Consider the following 19,660-nt stretch of genomic DNA (forward strand, 5'->3'; position numbering starts at 1 on the left):
CTTCCAAAATGACTTCGTTTCAAGGGACATATGAATCGTATCCATGGCCATGGTTTCCCAAACCTTCTTCTCCATGTCTTGTTTGCATATATACTCTATTTTCATGTCTCTCTCAATTCTCATTGTGCCGCTCAGAGCAATTTGCTCCAAAATTTTTGCAGTATCATTGGTGGAATTACTTCATCTCTTGACCTTCATCGCCTTTCTCCCAATAAGACTCGGCTCCTTTTAGATTGGTGAGTCTTGATTCATCGAGGAATTCAAAGGTGAATTTGATGACATTGAATCGTGGAGCGGCGTCTCGTTCAACACGACAGTCAGACCTGTGGGAATAATTTTGAATCTCGAAATTAAAAGATTTTTTTCCTTGGCTAATGGCACCGAACCACATTTGTGTTTGCATAATCTATTAAAAAAATTATTGGAAATGCAAGAAAAATTGAAAAAAAAAAATAGGACATTAAATTTGATAGAACAGAAATTACAAATAATTTACCTCGTTGCCAAGATTTTCGCAGCTTCTAATGTTGTCCCTCGCTTTTGCCAACCAATCTCTCCATTTTCCCAACTCTTTATTCAAAATTGTTCACCTACTAGCCAAAACCATTTTCGTACGAGTGGAACCCGATCTTTCACAAAATTCGGCATGAATTTTTCTCCACATATGAGAGAACTTCATCTCATTGCCAGTGATCGGATAATGACCAACTTGGACCCAACACCCAAACAACAAAACATCTTCCAAGGTTGTCCACGCCCCTCTGGCTTCAATGTAGGATGCCATTTGTAATTGAATACAAATGAAATTTGGAAAGTGAAGAAATTTTGGTGTGAAAAGTGAATAATATTGGAAGGAGAAGAAAATGCATGAAGATTTGGTGTGGAAAGTGAAGAATATTGGTAGGTATTTATAGAAAAAAATTCAAAATTTTTTGGTTGGATTAGAGGACAAAAAAGGATCGGACAAGCCAAGCTTCTAGTCGTTGGCAAAAATTAGGGCTGACGCCTGGCGTCAGCTCTAACGTTAGCAGCCTCCAAACACGGGCTTGGCGTCAGCTCTAACGTTAGCAGCCTCCAAACACGGGCTTGGGTTCATTTTGCCTTTGGGCTTGCTCGGTTTGCAGGGACCCACCTCCTGCCCAAGCCATACCTGCAAGCTGGAAGCTCGAAATGGGGCTTGGGCCCCTTCTGCCCAGGTCAAACCCTTATGGTGAAAGTGCTCTAAGGAAAAGAAAAGTAGATGACGGATAACCTTGCTAAGTTCTCTCTTTGGCATGAAAGAAACTCTGGAATAGACATTTCAACTAAGATTGAAAACTCAAAACAACCAAAATTCTTAAAATCCATCTCCAAGAGTGGGCTACACAAAGGGCTACAAAACAAGGGAGGACTACACAAAAAAGGTCAATAGCCCTTTGGCCAACTCAGGCTAAATATTTGGATAGGGCCCAACTGACGTCACCTAGCCGTTAGATGACGTTGGCTAGTTTAATTAATTAATTATTTAAATTTTATAATTTTAATAAATTTGAAAAAATAATTTTTTATAAATACCTCTCTCATACAACATCTTCATCATTTTGCATATTATCCTTCCTCAATTTCATCCTTTTACATAATTTCTCACAATCTCTTCATTCTTTTATAATCTATCATTCATCCTTTTCCATTTAAATTAATTTTTAAGTTCTTTTAAGAACAAGAAAAATTATAATTATAAATTTATAGGGCTAATCATGCGCCGACACGTGGATGTCAAAAATTCTATCCCAAAATATTTTTCTCTTCCAAAATGTATTTTAAATAGATTTTAATTAACTAATAAATTTACATAATATACTAAAAACTATTAAAATATTAAATTTACATAATACTAAACTATTACATGATACCTTCTGGGATCTCCAACTAGAACCAAGTTCAGGTTTTGTTAAATGATCCAAAAAAAAGGTTTGAAGGTTTGACTTATGCTTTGACATAAGTGATATTACAAAGGAAAGAATCGAACATATAACTTCGACTTCGAGAGCTTAGATAAATACTTTTAAATCCGAAGTTCAATTTTTGTTAGAAAAAATTGAAGAAAATAATGCCACGTGGTTAAAAAGGGCAGCAGCCAACCGGAGCAAAGTTGGTGGCTCATGGAATCGTCGTAAACGTGGGTTGGGGCCCACACACCACGCGCAAACGCATAGACGAAACACTCACCCACATGTCATCAAATTTCTCTTTCTTTCACTCTTCTCATTCTTTCACCCATTTTTCCTCTCCCAGAGCCTCAGAGAGAGAGAGAGAGAGAGAGAGAGAGAGACCGGGAAAGATGACTCGGGGAAAGCAGAAGATTGAAGCGCAAAAACGAAATGCGGAGAAGAATCAGAAGCAAAAAGGGTCTCAATTTGAGGCCAGAGCCGTTGCTCTCAAAATCACTTGTCCTATTTGCAAGGTCAATACCGCTCCTACCTACCTATCATATCATTTGCACCTTGCTATTATCATCATCATGATCTTCTTGGTTTTTTTTTTCTGCATTTTTTCTGTTATGTTCCAATTTAGTTATGATGATTGATGATGAATTCTTAGTGGTACGAAACCAACCCATCAACCCAATTTCTTTTTTTGTTTTGTTTTGTGATATTTATATTTTGGAGCCCTCTTGAATTTTGTGATTCTATAAACAATCATAGGTCTTAAAGTTATTTTTTTTGATAGATTATACCAGAGAGGCCAAATCAATGGTGAGTATTGTTTCAGGTGTCAATTTGCTTGGTGTATATGGGTTGATCAGTTTTTCCCTTACTTTGTTCTACTTATTATTCTTTCTTTTTGTGTGAAAAAAGAAAGCGCTTGAAGTGACATGGTGCTAATTGCCGTGCACAGAGTACAAAAGTAGAGAAAGTTTTGTATGAAGGTTCATAGTGAGATTTTATGTTCATAGAAGTGACTCCAGTTGTTAATTTGATCTAGATGTCTAAGTGGGACGAAGCAAATACAGATTTATGTTTTTTACTTTGTGGTGATTCTAGTTTTACGGACCCCATGGAGTTCGCTAGTTTTCTTCCGGATCCAATTTGTATGATAGTTTTATTATTATTTTTTAGAACGAAAATTTATTACAGAAAGAAAAGGGAGTACATGACATGATGGACAAGAGGCCCACCAAAGACAGCTACAAAGTAAGGACAAAGAAACAGAGAAAACCAAACAAACAGGGCCACACAACCTAAAGAACCCCACAAAGCTAAGAGACCAAACACCCCAGAGCTCAATGAGCTGACCAATCCAGAATAATCATATTAAGGGGAACATCCTTGAGAAATTTAGACTTAAGGTGTTTTTTATACAGATTAAGAAAGAAGTAATTTAGAGGCCAGGAAAACAGATAAGTTATATTTTAAGGGATTTTGGCTTATACAGCACAATGATAGCGGACCAAGACTGTTCTTTGCAATATTCTTGTGTTTTTTTTATACATCAAGGATGTTTCCATCTGGAGTTTATATTTCTTTTAGATCAACTTACTGTTGTGAACTACTACACCCCTTGTGATATATCACTTTGCTAGCTTGTGGTTTTGTTTCTATGCTACTTTAGTGATCGCTGCTAATAAATTTTTTTGGTGCTTTGTTCAATCTTAAAACATCAGCATTAGCTTGTAGATGCTATATTTTATTGATCTCATCAAGATAAGGAACTAAAATCAGAAGACCATTTCCACAATTTGTGTTGATTATCTGTTATTGTTGCAGCCTTACCTTGATATCAATTTGAATCATTTATCTTTGCATTGGATTAGGGACATTTATAGGTTTTGGATAGGTTTGTTCATTGTTGTGATTGGGTTGGATGGTGACTGGGTTGAGGTGGTGAGTGGTGGTGACAGGTGTAGCAGATATGATGCTTGGTTTTTGGTTTTAATGGGACAATAGAGAAAGACAATGGTGTTGCGTGAGAATAAGAAGAGGTGGGCTGTGGTCTTGGAGGACCACAACCTCCTCCCCCCTTCCCTTTCCACACTTTCTTTTTTTTCAATATAATATATTTTTTTTCAATTTCAAGGATTGAGCATGTGCGTTTCATTTGTGTTTTTGTTCTAGCAATGCTAGTGGAGGGAACTTATGGGAGTAAAGTTGACATGAGAGATGAGTGGAAACATAGGGTGGAAAAAAATCTTCATACAATAGAGGAGCCCAAAACGTTCTGATGTCCATTAACTTTTTACTTTCAAAAAATGACATAGCATGTTTTTTGGCAATATTTTGAAAACCTTTGAGAAACTTTGATTAGCTGATGGTCGTATACCATGCTCGTCAACCAATGAATGGAAGAGTACTAAACACTCCCCTGTGAATACATCAACAAGTTGCCGTCCTGTCTTCACAAAAGGAGTGTAGATTACAGAAAAGTCTAGTTTCTTTCTGAAGTGTGAATCCACCTCAATGTGTTTAGCTTGTTCATGTTTGATTGGATTATTTTTAATGTTGATGACAACCTTGTTGTCATAATTTGTTGTCATAATATGATTTTACAGGTCCCTTGTGCACTAGGATTTTAGTGAAATTAACTCAAACCCTACTGGCTATTGGTCATGGCTCAAAACTGTCCTCCTGGTGTCAAATTGGCAACCATTAACTTCTCTTTTCTGTGTCTTGTTACCAAAGTTCCACCTACAAAAGAGGAGTAGTGCGATATTGGCCTCCTATTTGTGACTGAGCCAGCCAATATATGTTTATATAGGATTCCACCTGTTGATGATCATCTCTGGAAAAAGAAACCCCTTTTCTGGGGCTAATTTTAAGTCCTCAGAATCCTGTAAACATCTTACATATGGGTCACTCAAGGTAAATTGATCACACTGAAAGGGGCTAGCGTATATCTGGTTGAGTATGAGACAAGTGCACTAGCTTCCTTACAAGTCTTTTTTAACGACCTCCGATCGGTGGCAGTGTTTTCTATGGTATCCTCCAACTTATTGTTTTGCTATCTCAGTATGAGTTTCATCTGTTTACATTGCAACAATCTTGTCACTTCAAGTAGGACAAGGACCTTTTCGAATGAAGTTGCCCCCTGATTTGTTGCAACTTCAATATCTAGGAACTGCCCTAAGTTACCCAAGTCTTTGATTCCAAATTCCTTTCCTAAGTGAGACTTTAGTTTCCCTATTTCTTCAACTCTTCACTAGTAGCTACAATGCTATTGACATATGCAATCAATTAAGTCAATTTACCTTGGTGGTGATAATGTTTTGAGAATAAGGCATGGTCCTTTTGACTGTGGTAGCCAAATTCTGCTATAAATATTGAGAACCTTTCAAATCAAGCTCTCGGTGATTACTTCAGCTCGCAAATCTGGGAGAATATCCAAATACACCTCGTCTTTTAAATATCCAGTGGAAACATATTTTTTCGGACTGTAAGTTGAAAACAAAGGATACCAAAACCTAGATGGAATCCATCTTGGCTACATGAGAAAAATGTTTCTCTACGAATCCCTCTGCCCTATGTTTCATGAGCCACATGCAGCCAACAATCTCTTTGTCTGGGTAACAGTCAACTCCCAAGTGCAACCATGATGAAGTGCTTTGATTGTCTTCCTCCATTGTCTCGATCCACTTGGGATCATTCAAATCATCCTGTAGAGTTTGTGGAGTAAACTGAAGTTAATCTAGAGGAGCTGGGATGATATGGAGAGTGAGAGAAAATCTGGGGAAATAAAATTAGAGACTGACTGGTGCAAGTCCTAATCCCGTTTTGGAAAGCAATAGGAAATGTAGAAAATGGCCAAATACTTGAAAGGTTGGGAATTGTTGGACAAGCATTGACTGGACATTGCATGCAAGGACCCCAGAGGGCATCCTACTGATCGGTTATGTGCAGTTAGTACAGCACCCCCAGTATTAAACTGATGAATCCGTAGTAAACAAGAGAGATCTTATAACATGTAAAAGGCAACAATTCTTACCATCAGCAACCGCATATTATTTACGAGTATAAGATAGTTTTATGGATAATGGACAATATCTTCATATATTCTGCCCATTATCATATTGGGGACTTGGATTCTAGAATTTAACTGGGTGATTGTGGGCCATGTTATGATAGACTTGAAAGAGAGAGAAAACCTCACTTTTGGTTGTAAGCACATAAATTCAAGTTTTTTTGAGAATAGCCATAAATAAATGTCACAGGGCATTTTAGACCCATATAAATTAACAGGAGGACCCCACACATTAGAATTAACTAAGAGAAAGGGAACTGAATTTTGATCAATAGTTAGCATTCGAGCTTTGCAACTTGACAAATATCACGGTGAAATTAGGTACCTCCAATTTAAAGGTCAATAAAGGAAATATTTTATTTAAAAGCGAGTAAGCCGGGTGTCCTGCAATGTCACTACCAGATCTCTTTGAAGGAAATGCAATTCTTTGACTTATGCAATTGAAAAAGTATCATTGGGTTTCCATTTTGGAAGAGGTGTTGCCTTAGAGTTAGTGACCCGTATATCATTGAAAGAGGTTTGGGATGCACTTAAGATAGTGGGTCTGTACCTAACTGAATGAAAGGATGTGGAAATAGTGGATGTCCCTTGATAAGACATACAATGTTGGATCTGTCTCAAATGGTCTTGATAGTTTATATGTGGAAACTTTGGCGGAAATGGACGAGGAGCAACCTAAGACGGTATATCAACCATAGTGGTATGGTGAGCTCAAGTTCATACCAAGACTAAAGAATCCCCTCTATTTCCGTATAAAGGTTTTGCAGGGAGCTTCCTACATGTCTCTTGAGTATATCATCAGATTGTCTTTCACGTGCTTTTCAGCATCATTAGCAATATGATTCTCTTGAGGGTGCACACAATAGAAGCTAGAGTGGAATGCCAGCTGTCTATCCTGTTTCTGTATAGAATTGCAACTATGTTATGTCATGTCACGTCATATGTGGGAATGGCCTGTGATTTGAAAGTCTGAATGTGACTGGGTTTGTCACAATCTTTTGTCTACGCTGTACTACAAGTGTTTTTGATGATCTGTTAGGAGTTGGAATGTGTATAGTTATTGTATGGAGACAACGCATGTTTAGCAAAAATTATCTGGGTTCTTTATTTATATATATTTTGACAGTTTACTAAGCATCACATCTGACGAAATGTGTATTTTCAGGTGCAACTTGCAAATCCAAAGCAGCTTGGTGATCACTATGCTTCCAAACATCCCAGAGAAAAGCCTCCAGCTGAATCAGAATGACCCCTTTCTCATGTGGAATACAGTGTGACAATAAAAAACGAAGTAAAAAAATCCTTTGCTGTGTTTTTCAACGTGTTTCAGAAAGTTAGTTATACGTTGACTTGTGTTAAATCTCTCCAGCTCCCTTCGCATGCCTCTGGTTTGTTGAACGTTGTATGACTATGAAGGATGATTGTTAATGTTGTCATATCTAGAGTTATACGGGCTGTGAAATGAGAATTTTGTCCATTTTATACCATATGCCTTTAACCACCGCTAGCTTGAAGTATCTGCTGGGAGAAAGAATGATACTAATAGAAACCAGAAATTTTATGCTGTAGCCCCAGGTTGTCTATTTAATTCTCTCCCTTGTTAGAGATTTTTCGTGTCCCCTAGGGATGTATGTTACCAAGTGAAAATTAGCCTCTTTCGAGCATTGTTGGTTTTAAAATCCAAATTGTTTTCAGGTGGTAAACCTGTCAAGTTTTCAATATCTCTGGGCAATTTTGAATTTGACTGTTGTAGAAAAAGTTTGGTACCCTAATGACTAGTGTTCTATGTTTTGTTCTCTATTTTGAAGCCTACAATGAGAAAGAATTAGAGGGATCAGATATGCTGAGATTACTTGCAAAATAATAAGGCTGGACGAGATCTTTGAAACCGTTGAGAACCAGCTACTCACTGGTCTAGCTGATATTCATCTTCCACAAGAGGAGAAGAGGCGTTTTGAAATTTATGTTATTGTGAAAGCTGACCAGGTTCTACTGATAGGATTTCAGAATTGCATAAACAGTCTGATCGGCCTTGCTACTCTTGTTTGTTTTGCGTTATAAACTCAAATATGTCACAATCCTTTATATATGGATCATTGATTAACAAAAGTCCAGCATGAGCAAGTGCTAGAAGAGGAGATCAAAAGTATCAAAGGGACAGAAAAGCACCAGAATTAGATAGCTACATCGTTTGATTCTGTATAAAGCTTGGAATATTGTGGTTAAGGATTTCCACAGCTATCAAAACCTTCAATACTAAATGCATTGTTCACCCGTTTTGATTTAATCCTGTGATGGAAGGGTAAAGTTCCCCATTGGCTTGAAAACCATTGGTGGTCAACAAGTCAACTTTCTTTTGTGTATGAGCGTGCCACTGTTAGAAATGAAAACCCTAGCAGACTTCTTAAAACTAGATAACTTGGGCCCCAAGTTATTGATTTTTAAATAAACGATTGTGAATTTGGGTGAGGAATATCTCCCAGGTAAGTTCTTTTCTTGCCTTAGGCTGGCAAGGACTTCACAATTTTTCACAATACAAAAACAGGTAGTTCTGGCCAGAATAAATGATAAGAAAGTGAACTGTTTTAGGCTGAACTATTTTATGCATAACTGCCTTTACAAAGCTCAGAAAAGGAAAGACCAACTTTGAAAAAACGAAAAGAGCATTGGACTTCAATTTCGGCCTGGATAGCTGCTTTTGATCCGTATTGGACTGGGTATATCTGTGCTGGATTGGACTATCAACACCTTCAACTGTCAAGTTTCAGCTATAAAATGATACCAACGTTCGAGTTTGGCAGAGCTTTAATCTATTTCAAGCCTTGGAAGGCTTTTTTAATGGGGCAGAATTGGAGCCTCTTCAGTCTGAAAGGGGCAGAAGTGGTTAGATTTGATGATTACTGAGCTGGAACTGCACTGTAGTACATGTTATGCTTGATCAGGGCTTTCCATAAATTTGTTGAGGTTTTCATATTTGAAAAGGACTCTACTTGATTTGGCTTATGCTGAACCAAATTTGTAACGAGAGAAATCTTGCTTTGTATAACTATTTCTCTAAACTGAACTGAACTTAGACATTTTGAATTATAGCTGACTTGTTTCTTGTGGTTCAATGAGCTTTGGTTGCCTCAGTGCTTGAAGGTTGTGAGATCAAGTGATCATGTTGAGTTTGTCAATTGTGACTTTGAGAGTTTTGTTTTGATTTATTTTTTGGTTGTTTTCGATCTATTCACCTCCTCTCATACTTATAGAAAAAATGCTGGAGTGGGGTTGTAAATCCTACATCGACCAACAGAGAGGGGGTGATGTGCCTTAAAATGTTGGAGTTGGTTGATGTAAGATGTTACAATCCACTCCCTTAAGGGCCCGACGTCCTTGTCGGTACACTCGCACCACACGACAGAGTGGCTCTGATACCAAATTGTCACATCCTGGGATCGGCTCCACTGTAGCACGATATTGTCCGCTTTGGGCCCCCTTCTCTGCCATCATGGTTTTGTTTCTGGGAACTCACGAGCAACTTCCCAGTAGGTCACCCATCCTAGGATTGCTCAAGCCCTAATTCGCTTAACTTCGGAGTTCCCATGACTCCGAAGCCAGTGAGCTCCCAAAAGGCCTCGTGCTAGATGGAGGCGGGCATTTACATATATGGCACATCACCCCATCTCTGTTGGTCAATGTTGGATGTTACAGGACTTCTAATCTTTTAATAATGGGCAGCAGATTTTCCAAAAGAAAGATCTTTTATTTTAAATGTCAAGAAAAAAAGGGAATTTTATCTATTATGGCAGAAAAGCTATCAACAGTCAATTCTTATGGTGATCACTTCCCTGCTTTTCATGAAAGAAAACCTAATCCCTTTTTAACCTTTAACTGCCCTTTGTAAGAATGCAGCCTGCCATGATGGTTAGTTTGATTTTCCTGATGAACAACTCTATGTTCCCTACTTATCTCTTTAGAAAATGTAGTCTGCTTATCCCTTGGAAATGACGTCTGCTTTGGTGCAGAACTTTTCTATATATAGAAAGGGATTTTGATCTTTTGGCTGCAAAGATTCAAAGAAGTCTTCCTTTTATACATGTTATTGTTAACTCTCTGTCAACTCTCCTGTGATTGTTGAAATTTTTGATTTTTTCAGAATCAGGTGGTCATATGGGTTCTTTGAGGAAAGATCTTCCAAAAAAATATGCTGCCTTGCACTCTGGGATTGAGATCAACATTGAGAATTTAGAAGTTGGGCCTAGTCCAATTTCTTTAGAAGTTTACTGCCCTGCTTGGTGACAAATTACCACTTAATTGGTAATTTGATTGATTTATTTTTGTTGTTGTTTTTCTTAAAACTCTGCTATTTTTTGAAAAAGACGTGGGCCTCTTAATGTTGATTGGGCTGCTTTCTGGAGTCAAAGCCCAGTCTTTTGTTTTTATGTTCCTGGGTCTCTTTGTAAAAAGTGGGCTGGTGTGTGGAATTCTCAGGCTCAAACACGCATAAGCCAAGTTAATGACACCAATTAGCTCATGGTCTATTGGTATTTCTTGTCATAATGTTCGGAGATGTTCCAAGTTTGAATTGAGAAACATAATTAAATTAAATCTGGAAACAATTTATTTTTGGATATGAATGCCATATCAAAATCGTGCGAAATTATTTTAAAATGTAGAGGTATTCATTACAGTGTGGACATAATCCTAGTAGGTTTAACTTGATAATGATCCTCCACATACTCCACAATGGCAAACAATGGCATTGTGCCATTGTTTGTGCTAGAATCCCATTTTCTTGTTTGTTTGTGCTGAGCCTTAATTAGCACACAAGTTTATCCCATTAAGGGATTTGGCAGGTCTAGCAAACACTGGCTATCCCCACCCGACATCGACCTCTCCAAAACTGACACGTGTTGTGTCACGGACTACAAAGTTCCCCATGAAAGAAAAGTGAGGTCGTCCTCGGATCACCATAAGATCTGCCTGTGATTTTATGTACTCTCCGCTCATTTTAGACTTTGCCGTGTTCACCAACTCCAACGCATATCCCAATGGATTTTCACACAAAAGTTGGACCGTTGAAACTTAAGACGTGAAGGCAAATGCATTGCCATCCCAAATGGAGACATCCACGTGGGTTCATGCCATTGCCACGTGCGCTTGCTACGCATGAAGCACAAGTAAATTGTTCGAGATTGAACTTGAGTGTAAGGGAGTGGCATTTTCACAAACATACTGTTACCAAGTCAAATTTAGAGCAAGTGGAGAGGTTCAGGGGAAGATGTCCCTTGAGACTATCCCTTGAGACTATCTCTAACTATGGGGGCCAAACCCAAATTTTAGGATTATAGCCCTAAAAATCCTGTTCAATCATGTATAGGGAGGGGTGGTAATTTGGATCATACTGAAATCTTGGGCGGAATTTGGACAAACTTTCCAGTTCAGGAGGAATATCTGTGGGCCCTAAGTCGAAGCCAACTTGCACAACACGTGAAGGAATGGCAAGACAAAGCCAACTTGTTGAATGCGTGGAATGCTCACATAAGAGCACTTCCACTAGTTGACTCTTGCCATGGCAAGATTAGCCCTAGGGCAGGCACTATTCATGTGAATAGTGGCTGCCCTAGCCCCCTCCAGCAAAATGTGTTTCCAGTAGTTGGGGCTTGCCATGACAATTACTATTCATTTTTTTGTTTTTTTCACAATTTTGTTTACTTAAACAATTAATTTGGATAATATTTTCGGATAAGATTTTTGGGTTCCTACGTGTCAATACTATTCATATCGGATAAGATTTTCGGTTTCAAATTTCAGATAAATTTCAAATTTCAGATACATTTCAAATTTCAAATTTCAGATAAATTCAAAACGTCAAATTTCAGATACATTTCGGAATTCAAATTTCAGATAAATTTGAAATTTGAAATTTCATTTGAATTTCAAATTTCAGATAAGATTTTCACCCTCTAAGATTGGGCCACGTGTCATATCTATCTGTGTACATTTTTCTATAAAATCAGAGGTTCAGCTCATACCTCCCACACCAGTTCTTCTCTACATTTCCATTTCTCAAATTTTAGATTTCATTCTCCATTCTCAATGGCAGACATGGAAGAGGTTTTGGAGAGGCAAGAGAGAGAAACTAGAGAAAGAATGCGTAGACGAGCTGCAAGCAAAAGGGCGCAGAGAGAACTAGATGAGCAACTTGGCATAGCAGTTGCTTTGCTGGAGGAAGAAAAGCAGGCTCGCCGTGGTTCACGAGAAGGCCGTCGCCCAAATGTGGACAGACATAGACATTCCAGGGGTAAGAATCTTATGGAAGATTATTTTATCCCACAATCTCTGTACTCTGATGTTCATTTTCGAGGGAGATATAGAATGCAACCTCATTTGTTCAAAAAAATCATGCATGATATTTGCAATTATGATGAATATTTTGTTCAAAAGAGAAATTGTGCTTGAAATTTGGGACTTCTTCCAGAGCAGAAGTTCACAGCTGTGATACGAATGTTGGCGTATGGGTCATCTGCTGATCAGGTGGATGAGATTGCTCGGATGGGGAAGTCCACTGTTTTGGAGAGCTTGGTGCGATTTTGTGATGCATTGGAAACTCTGTACACCAGAGACTACCTCCGCAGACCTAAGCCCAGGGACCTGCAAAGGCTTCTCCAAAAAGCTGAGTCTCGAGGATTCCCTGGCATGATTGGTAGCATTGACTGCATGCACTGGCAGTGGAAAAATTGTCCAACTACTTGGCAAGGGGACTACGGAAATAGAAAAGGGCAGAAAAGTATCATCCTGGAAGCAGTTGCTGGTTTTGATACCTGGGTTTGGCACGCCTTCTTCGGAGTAGCCGGATCTCAAAACGATTTGAATGTCCTAGGTCAATCCCCGGTGTTCAATGATGTTTTGAGAGGTGAAGGCCCAAATATCACATATGAAATTAACAATACCATCTACCAGACCGGGTATTATCTAGCTGATGGCATATACCCGAGGTGGACAACATTTGTGAAAACAATTCCACATCCCCGATCCCATAAGCAAAATTTTTTTGCTCGCTATCAAGAGGGGTGCAGAAAAGATGTTGAGAGGTGCTTTGGTATCCTTCAAGCTAGGTGGGCTATTATCAGAGGCGCGGCACGTCTATTTGACGAGGAGGTGCTTAGGAGTATAATGATGACTTGTATCATCCTCCATAACATGATTGTGGAAGATGAATATGATTACGATGCTGATGACGTGTATGAACCAAATCCCATGGACACGACCCTAACACGAATTTATGAAAAACCAGTGGGGCCAAATGGAGAAGCAATGCAGCATGAACCGTTGGTTAGAGGCGGTAGTTTCATGCCCCGTATGATTGATCGCTACACGGAGATGCAATCGTCCTATATTCATGAACACCGTCAAGTTGACTTGATGGAGCATTTATGGGCGGTGAAAGGCAATGAAGGAAATGAAGGTGAATAAAGTGAAGTGAAGAAGTTGTTTTTATTTTATTATGCTTTGGTTGTGGGTTGTTTTATTGTATTATGCTTTGGTTGTGGGTTGTTTTTTTTTTTATGCTTTGGTTGTGGTTTGTTTTTTTTTTTATGCTTTGGTTGTGGTTTTTTTTTTATGTATGGAATGTTTTGAATAAAAAGGAATTTTGTTGAATATTTTCTTTATTGACTAAAAGAAAAGCAATACAACTAATAATAAAATAAAATACATGAATTAAACAAAACAAAAAATACAATGAAATCAAAGGTACATGAATTAAACAAAAAAAAAAAATACAATGAAATCAAAGGCAAGTAAACTAAGACATTAAAGGCAAACAAACTATTTTAATGGTTTCCATCATTTAACCAATCGGTGTTGCTAGGTCCATCGTCACGAAAAAGTCTTCGTCTCATAACATCCCTTCGTTCTAGCTTCCAAAATTGTTTTGTTTCGGGAGACATATGGCTTGTATCCATGGCCATGGTTTCCCGATCTTTTTTTTCAATGTTTTGTTCGCGTACATACTCCCTTTCTTTGCGTCCATACTCCCTTTCTTTTGCATATTCTACTTGAACTGCCATATCGTGCTCTTGTTGTTTCAAGTCCATTTCAATTCTCATGGCTTGGTGCTTTGAAAGTTCCTCCAAAAATTGAGATGCATTCTTGCTAGAATTCCTCCCTCTCTTCGCCTTCGCCGCCTTCCTCCCAATAGGCCTTGGAATATTTTCAATGGGTGAGTCGGTACTCATCGGGGAATCCATAGGTGAATCCGATGCCGGCGTCTCATGAAGTGGAGTCTCGTTCAAGACTACCGTCGGACCGGTTGGAATAATTTGGAATCTCTTACAAGTCTTCACCACCTCCCAACAATGGGTATGGTTGAAACTTTTTTTCCCTTGGCCGGTAGCACCAAACCACATTTGTGCTTGTATAATCTATAAAAAAAAAAAATGAAATGGAAATGCAAGAGAATTTTTAAAATATTGGCAATGCAACATGTAAAAAAAAAACTAATGGAAATTAAAGAAATAATAAAAAAAATGCAACATGTATTAAAAAAAAATAGAGACATATTAACAAAATATATAAATTGCAAGAAACATTTAAATAAAAATTAATATGACATAGAAATTAATAGAAGAAAAATGACAAATAATTTACCTCATTGCTAAGATTTTCTCTGCTTCGTTGGTTGTCAATCGCTTTTGCTAAAGCATTTCTCCATTTCCCCAACTCTTTATTAAGAACTTTCCACCTACTGGATAATGCCATTTATGTACGTGTAGAACCAATTGCCCTTTCACAAAATGCTTGATGAATTTTTTTCCACATATGAGAAAATTTAATCTCATTGCCCGTTACGGGACAATGACTAACTTGGACCCAAGTCTCACACAAGCTAACATCTTCCATCATGCTCCATGCCCCTCCATTTTCATTAGAAGAACCCATAATATGCTAGAAAAAAATTACAACTTCAAAGTGAAAAAATATTGAATAGAAAGTGAAAATTTTTTGAGGAGAAAGTGAACAATAGTAGAAGGAGAAGAAAATATATGAGGATTTGGTGTTAAAAGTGAAGAGTATTGGTTGGTATTTATACACAAAAAATTCTGTAATTTTTGTGTATTTTTTTAAAAAAAATTCGATTTTTTTTGGCAGAAAAATTGGTTGCCGTTGGATTGAAGAAAAAATTCCAATCGGAGCGACCAGAGGCCACCACGTGTCAAGGAGCCGTTGGCGGCACTGTAGCGCTGATTTGAAATTTTTTTTAACGGTAAAAAAAATTTCAAATCTTCAGGGCTGACGCTGGCGTCAGCTATTTTGTCCCAGACCTCGAGCCCAGGCTCAGGCTGATTTCGCCTTCGGACCTGCCCGTTTTGGTGGCCCCCACGCTCGCCCGGGCTGGACCTTTGCTGCTGGACTTCGTTTTTTGCCCCAAACTCCCCCGGCCCGAGTAGTCCAGCACTGCTCGAATTGCTCTAAGGGACGTTGGAATCCAACAGCTCCCTTTGAAAACCAATGATGCATCTTCTTGTTTTATTTAAAAAAAAACTTTTTATCTAATCTTTTGGAGCCTTTAAAAGCTGGCCACGTGTCAAGCAATGGGAACCAACTTTTCGTGATTTTTCAAGCTTTCTCAAATAGATACAAACAGCTCAGATTTTTTCCAACTTGGTTTTAACGAGAAAAAGAAGATCCAATGGTCGAAATTAAAATTAAATGATTAAAATAATATTTTTAATTTATCTAAATGAGACCCCACTCTCAAACTCTACAAATGGCATTCTCATTTTAATTTTAAGTAAAGAAAAATGTTATGTTTATGGAATTTTAATTTTTTTAGATTAAACTGTTTAGAAAATTAAATCACGAATGTTGAAACAAAAATAATGTCAAGAAAAATTAATGACAAAAAAATTTAAGGGTTAATCATTCTTAAACAATTTCATAAAGTTGCGGACTCAAATTATAAGTCTACAGGGTTGAAAGAAAAAAATTTTGGGTCTTGAAAATACATGAATAGTTATATTTTAGAGGGTAAAAATTTAAGTTTAGTCCCAACATGATTGGGAATGGCCTGAGAGCTACTATCTCCCTAGGACAAAAATAGAAAGATCGTTGGACCAAGTTTAGCTGAAAATCAATCGCTTCCTCCCCCTCCTCCTCCTATTTATGATGCATGCAACTCCTGGTGGGTCCTGAGCGTCTAAGAGCTCTCGGTCCCACACCCAGGGGCGGACCTTTAGTTTGGCTTGTGTTGTGAAAGCAATAAATTGCCTTGACTTTAGGAGGCTACTATTGGTTATTTCCAGGAAGCATTTAATATCCTTGACTTTAGGAAGCCGCTATTGGTTATTTCCAGGAGTTGGGAACCAAAGCTAGCATCAAGTTGGGAACCCAAACTAGCTTCAGCTGAATATTGTAGGATTAATGGCACTAGCTGCCTATTGTAATTAATGATAAGCTTGGTTAGCAAGCCATCTCTACTTGTATAAATCTACTGTTTGTAATACGAAGAAAATCAAGAAGTTGAAAACCAGAAAACACATTCTCTCATTCTATCGTACACTAAAATTTCTCATATTTTATAAGAATATATGTATCTATCTTAATGATTTAGACTCACTCACTGAACTAACTGTGAAATCACTTAAGAACATGAAAAACAAATATCACAATTTATGACACTTTCATTAAAGCACTATAAATAAAAGTTCATTGTCATTATATACAAATTCTAATACAAATTTTCTGACATTCAAGTTCTCGTGTATGGTCAAGTACATAGAATCTAAAGTCAAATCCCAATTCAATTAGAGAAAGAGAACTCGTACATCAATTTTGAAAACGAAATAAATCTAGAATTAAAACATTGAGTTAATCATATTAGTGTATACTTTTAGCCTTAGCTAATGAGAGATTAGGACCTTGTAGGGACATGATTTCACATGACAATGACAAAATCACATGTGGGATTGAGATCTGCACCTAATATGATTAGGTGCATATGGCATCGCTCCATACGGCTGGCAGAGGACACGCTTACAATGAGGGGGTATGGATGAGGGGCTTAAGTGAGGGGTTCAATCAAACCATTAAATTTCAACATTTTAAACTTACACACAGTTGGATTGAACCCCGCACTTGAACTCCTCACCCATAACCGCTCATTGTAGCAGCTACCTAGAGTAATGAGGAAGTTGGGCTGGGCTACACACGAGCCTAACTTGATTTGGTGAGTTAAAAGTATAGATAACATAAATTGAGTGATATGAGAACATGTCCTCTTCAAGTCTAACTCATGTTACCAATTAAATACTTTCCCTTTTTTCTGTCACTCGAATTAAGACTATGAGCCGACACCAACCTTACAATAATAATAAGAAAAGTGGAAAGAGTAAAACAAAGAAGTTAACAAGAAGAAATCGGACAAAAAGTTTATTAAAAAAAAAAGTAGAGCTCGTTTGGGACTATTTCTCTAAAAAGCACTTATCCTCATAAACACTTCTAGTAAATGCATTTTTATTATAAAACCGTTGAAATTTTCATAATTAATCTAAGTGATTCCTGAAAAAGCAAGCACTTAGAGTGCTTCTTAATAATAATAAAAATCTATAATTGATTTGGTAACAATGCTGCAAAATTTTTTTTTCACAAAGGGGCCAAGCTAAGGAGAGCTAATCACAAAGTGCAAATATTAATGCTAAATGGGCAGAAAGGTCGATGACCTGTATTGATTTTGTTTAATGTTGGATTACATCACTTTTTTCTCTATGTTTCCAGCTTACATGATGGGATATTGGGTTAGAAATAATTAAACTTCATCCCATTCATCTCCATAATTCTTTGAAGAGGAGCATCTGCTGCTGCACAAACTGAGCTTTCAGAGCTAACCACATTTGGGAATGATTCAGAAAATACATTTTAAAAAGCTCTTGTTACAAAACTTGTGCAGTCTCATTCACTATAATCTCAAAGATCTTTTGATTTTTACACAATTCACCCTTCAATCTCCAATCTCCAATCTCCATTTGCAACTTCAAAAATATAACCACTTTTACATAAATAACAATTGCTCCAATACTCTCTGCCAATGAGCACTTTCTGGTATTTTGTAACAGAGAGATGTATAGTAGTAGTAACCCCAGAACTCTCTGCCAAGAACTGCAAATAAACCCAACACCTAACTTTCCAAATCACAATTCTAACTTTCAGTTAGATCAAACAAATTCGTAAATTAGTATCCAACTTTCCATACTCATGCCAGCACAAGATGAACCCAAAAAGCATTTTAAATTCAGATAGTTAAAAATTAGTTTGATTGATAAGTTTATTCAAGAGAGTGGTCAGCAGGGCATCTCTCCTCTCAGCTCTGCTCTCTTCTCTTATCCTTCTCTGTTCTTCCCTCTCCCTCCAAGCCTGCTCCACCATTAACCTCTCCCTCTCCACCTTCTCCATCTTCTGCCGCCATTCCTGCTCAAACATCCGCCGCTCCTGCGCCCGCCTCTCCATCATTTCCCTCCATTCCATCTCCATCCTCTGCTGCTGCTGAAAAAACGCCTTAAGCATATCCTGGATACTACTACTAGTAGTCCCACTAGCAGCATTGGTTACTTTTGGCATAATTACTCTTTCACCCTTCCTCTTCTTATCATCCTCATCCTCTTCATCTGGGTCCTCTGAGAACTCGTCCGAGGATCGGCCCGGCCTCAATTTCCTCTTCCCCATTTTCTTGGACCGGGCTGAACCGGTCTCGGATTCAAGAAGTAAGCGCTGCATATTATTTGCTCTTTCAGTAAACACTGCCTGCAATTCCTCAAAGAAGGGACACTCCCGCCCACTCTCCGGATCAGACGTCTCCTTCCCCTGAATAATTAGGGTTACTAACTATTGTTTGTGATGTGAATTTCAACCTAAACCCTACCAAAACCCTAAAATAATTCAATTGGGTATTTTTGTGGTACAGAGAATTCTGAAAATTCATACCTTGTAACGAATGAGGAGGTTCTTCCACTTGCATTTGCACTGCTCGGGGGTTCTGTTGAAGCCTCTCTCGGCCATCTTAGAGCTCACTGCTTCCCACAGCGCCTTGCTGCGCTTCGCCAAATTGGAGTTCCTGATCTCCAGTTCTCCACGGATGGCGATCAGCTCCCTCGTCTCCTCTGGGGCCCACTGTCCTGACCCTCCCCCTGCAGGACTGGTCATCATCTTCTTCATCATCCCTGTTCCTCCACTTCCCATTCCCATTCCCATGCCCTCTTCCTCGTCTCCTCCTGCCCCATACATCTCTTCCCCACCCAACGACGTCGTTGCTTCTTTGCTGTCGGAACAGCAGTTTGGGTTTGCTCTTCGATTTGATTGGTACTTTTCTTTCCCCGGCCAGACCTCACTCTCTCATCTTTGTTTTAGAGCACTTCTACAAGCAAGGGCAAGGTAAGGACTGTCCTGTGACTATTCATGTGAATAGTCACAGCTTTTGTAATTTTATTTCCATCGTTAGTGTAATTCCACTTATTTGCCTTTTATCGCGGCAAGGGGGGTTAGGGCAGCCACTATTCATATGAATAGTTGTTGACCTTGCAAAAAGCCATTTTTGTTTCCACGTCATGACAAAGGGCAATTACTATTCATTTTTTTGTTTTTTTACAAATTTTTTTTACCTCAATAATTAATTTGGATAATATTTTCG

At 38.2% G+C, this 19,660-nt stretch overlaps 1 protein-coding gene and 1 long non-coding RNA gene across 3 annotated transcripts; one reads left to right on the forward strand and one right to left on the reverse strand.

The window, feature by feature from the left end:
* Positions 1-2,226: 2,226 nt before the first annotated feature.
* Positions 2,227-8,281, forward strand: LOC117628319. Of its 2 annotated transcripts, XR_004585937.1 has the most exons (3): positions 2,227-2,443; positions 7,160-7,285; positions 7,803-8,281. It is a non-coding gene; the product is annotated as an uncharacterized LOC117628319 (long non-coding RNA). The 2 variants fall into 2 exon arrangements; XR_004585936.1 differs by lacking the exon at positions 7,803-8,281 and having other exon boundaries at positions 2,228-2,443; positions 7,160-7,658.
* A 9,398-nt stretch (positions 8,282-17,679) lies between these two features.
* LOC117627881 (trihelix transcription factor GT-3b-like) lies at positions 17,680-19,404 on the reverse strand. Its single transcript, XM_034360155.1, has 2 exons — positions 18,958-19,404; positions 17,680-18,837 (listed from the first exon to the last, which is right to left on the reverse strand). Exons 1-2 carry the CDS (start codon positions 19,255-19,257, stop codon positions 18,277-18,279), a joined length of 861 nt encoding a protein of 286 aa, XP_034216046.1. The 5' UTR covers positions 19,258-19,404; the 3' UTR covers positions 17,680-18,276.
* Between the last annotated feature and the right edge of the window lie 256 nt (positions 19,405-19,660).

This window comes from Prunus dulcis, chromosome 5 (assembly GCF_902201215.1).
Source record: "Prunus dulcis chromosome 5, ALMONDv2, whole genome shotgun sequence".
NCBI classification, from domain to species: Eukaryota; Viridiplantae; Streptophyta; class Magnoliopsida; order Rosales; family Rosaceae; genus Prunus; species Prunus dulcis.

Bases quoted from the DNA above. Each gene is read 5' to 3' on its own strand.
- LOC117627881 (XM_034360155.1), bottom strand. From the start codon at position 19,257: ATGTATGGGGCAGGAGGAGACGAGGAAGAGGGCATGGGAATGGGAATG. The intron at 18,838-18,957 runs GTATGAATTTTC...CTAATTATTCAG, and splicing joins ACCTCCTCATTCGTTACAAG to GGGAAGGAGACGTCTGATCC.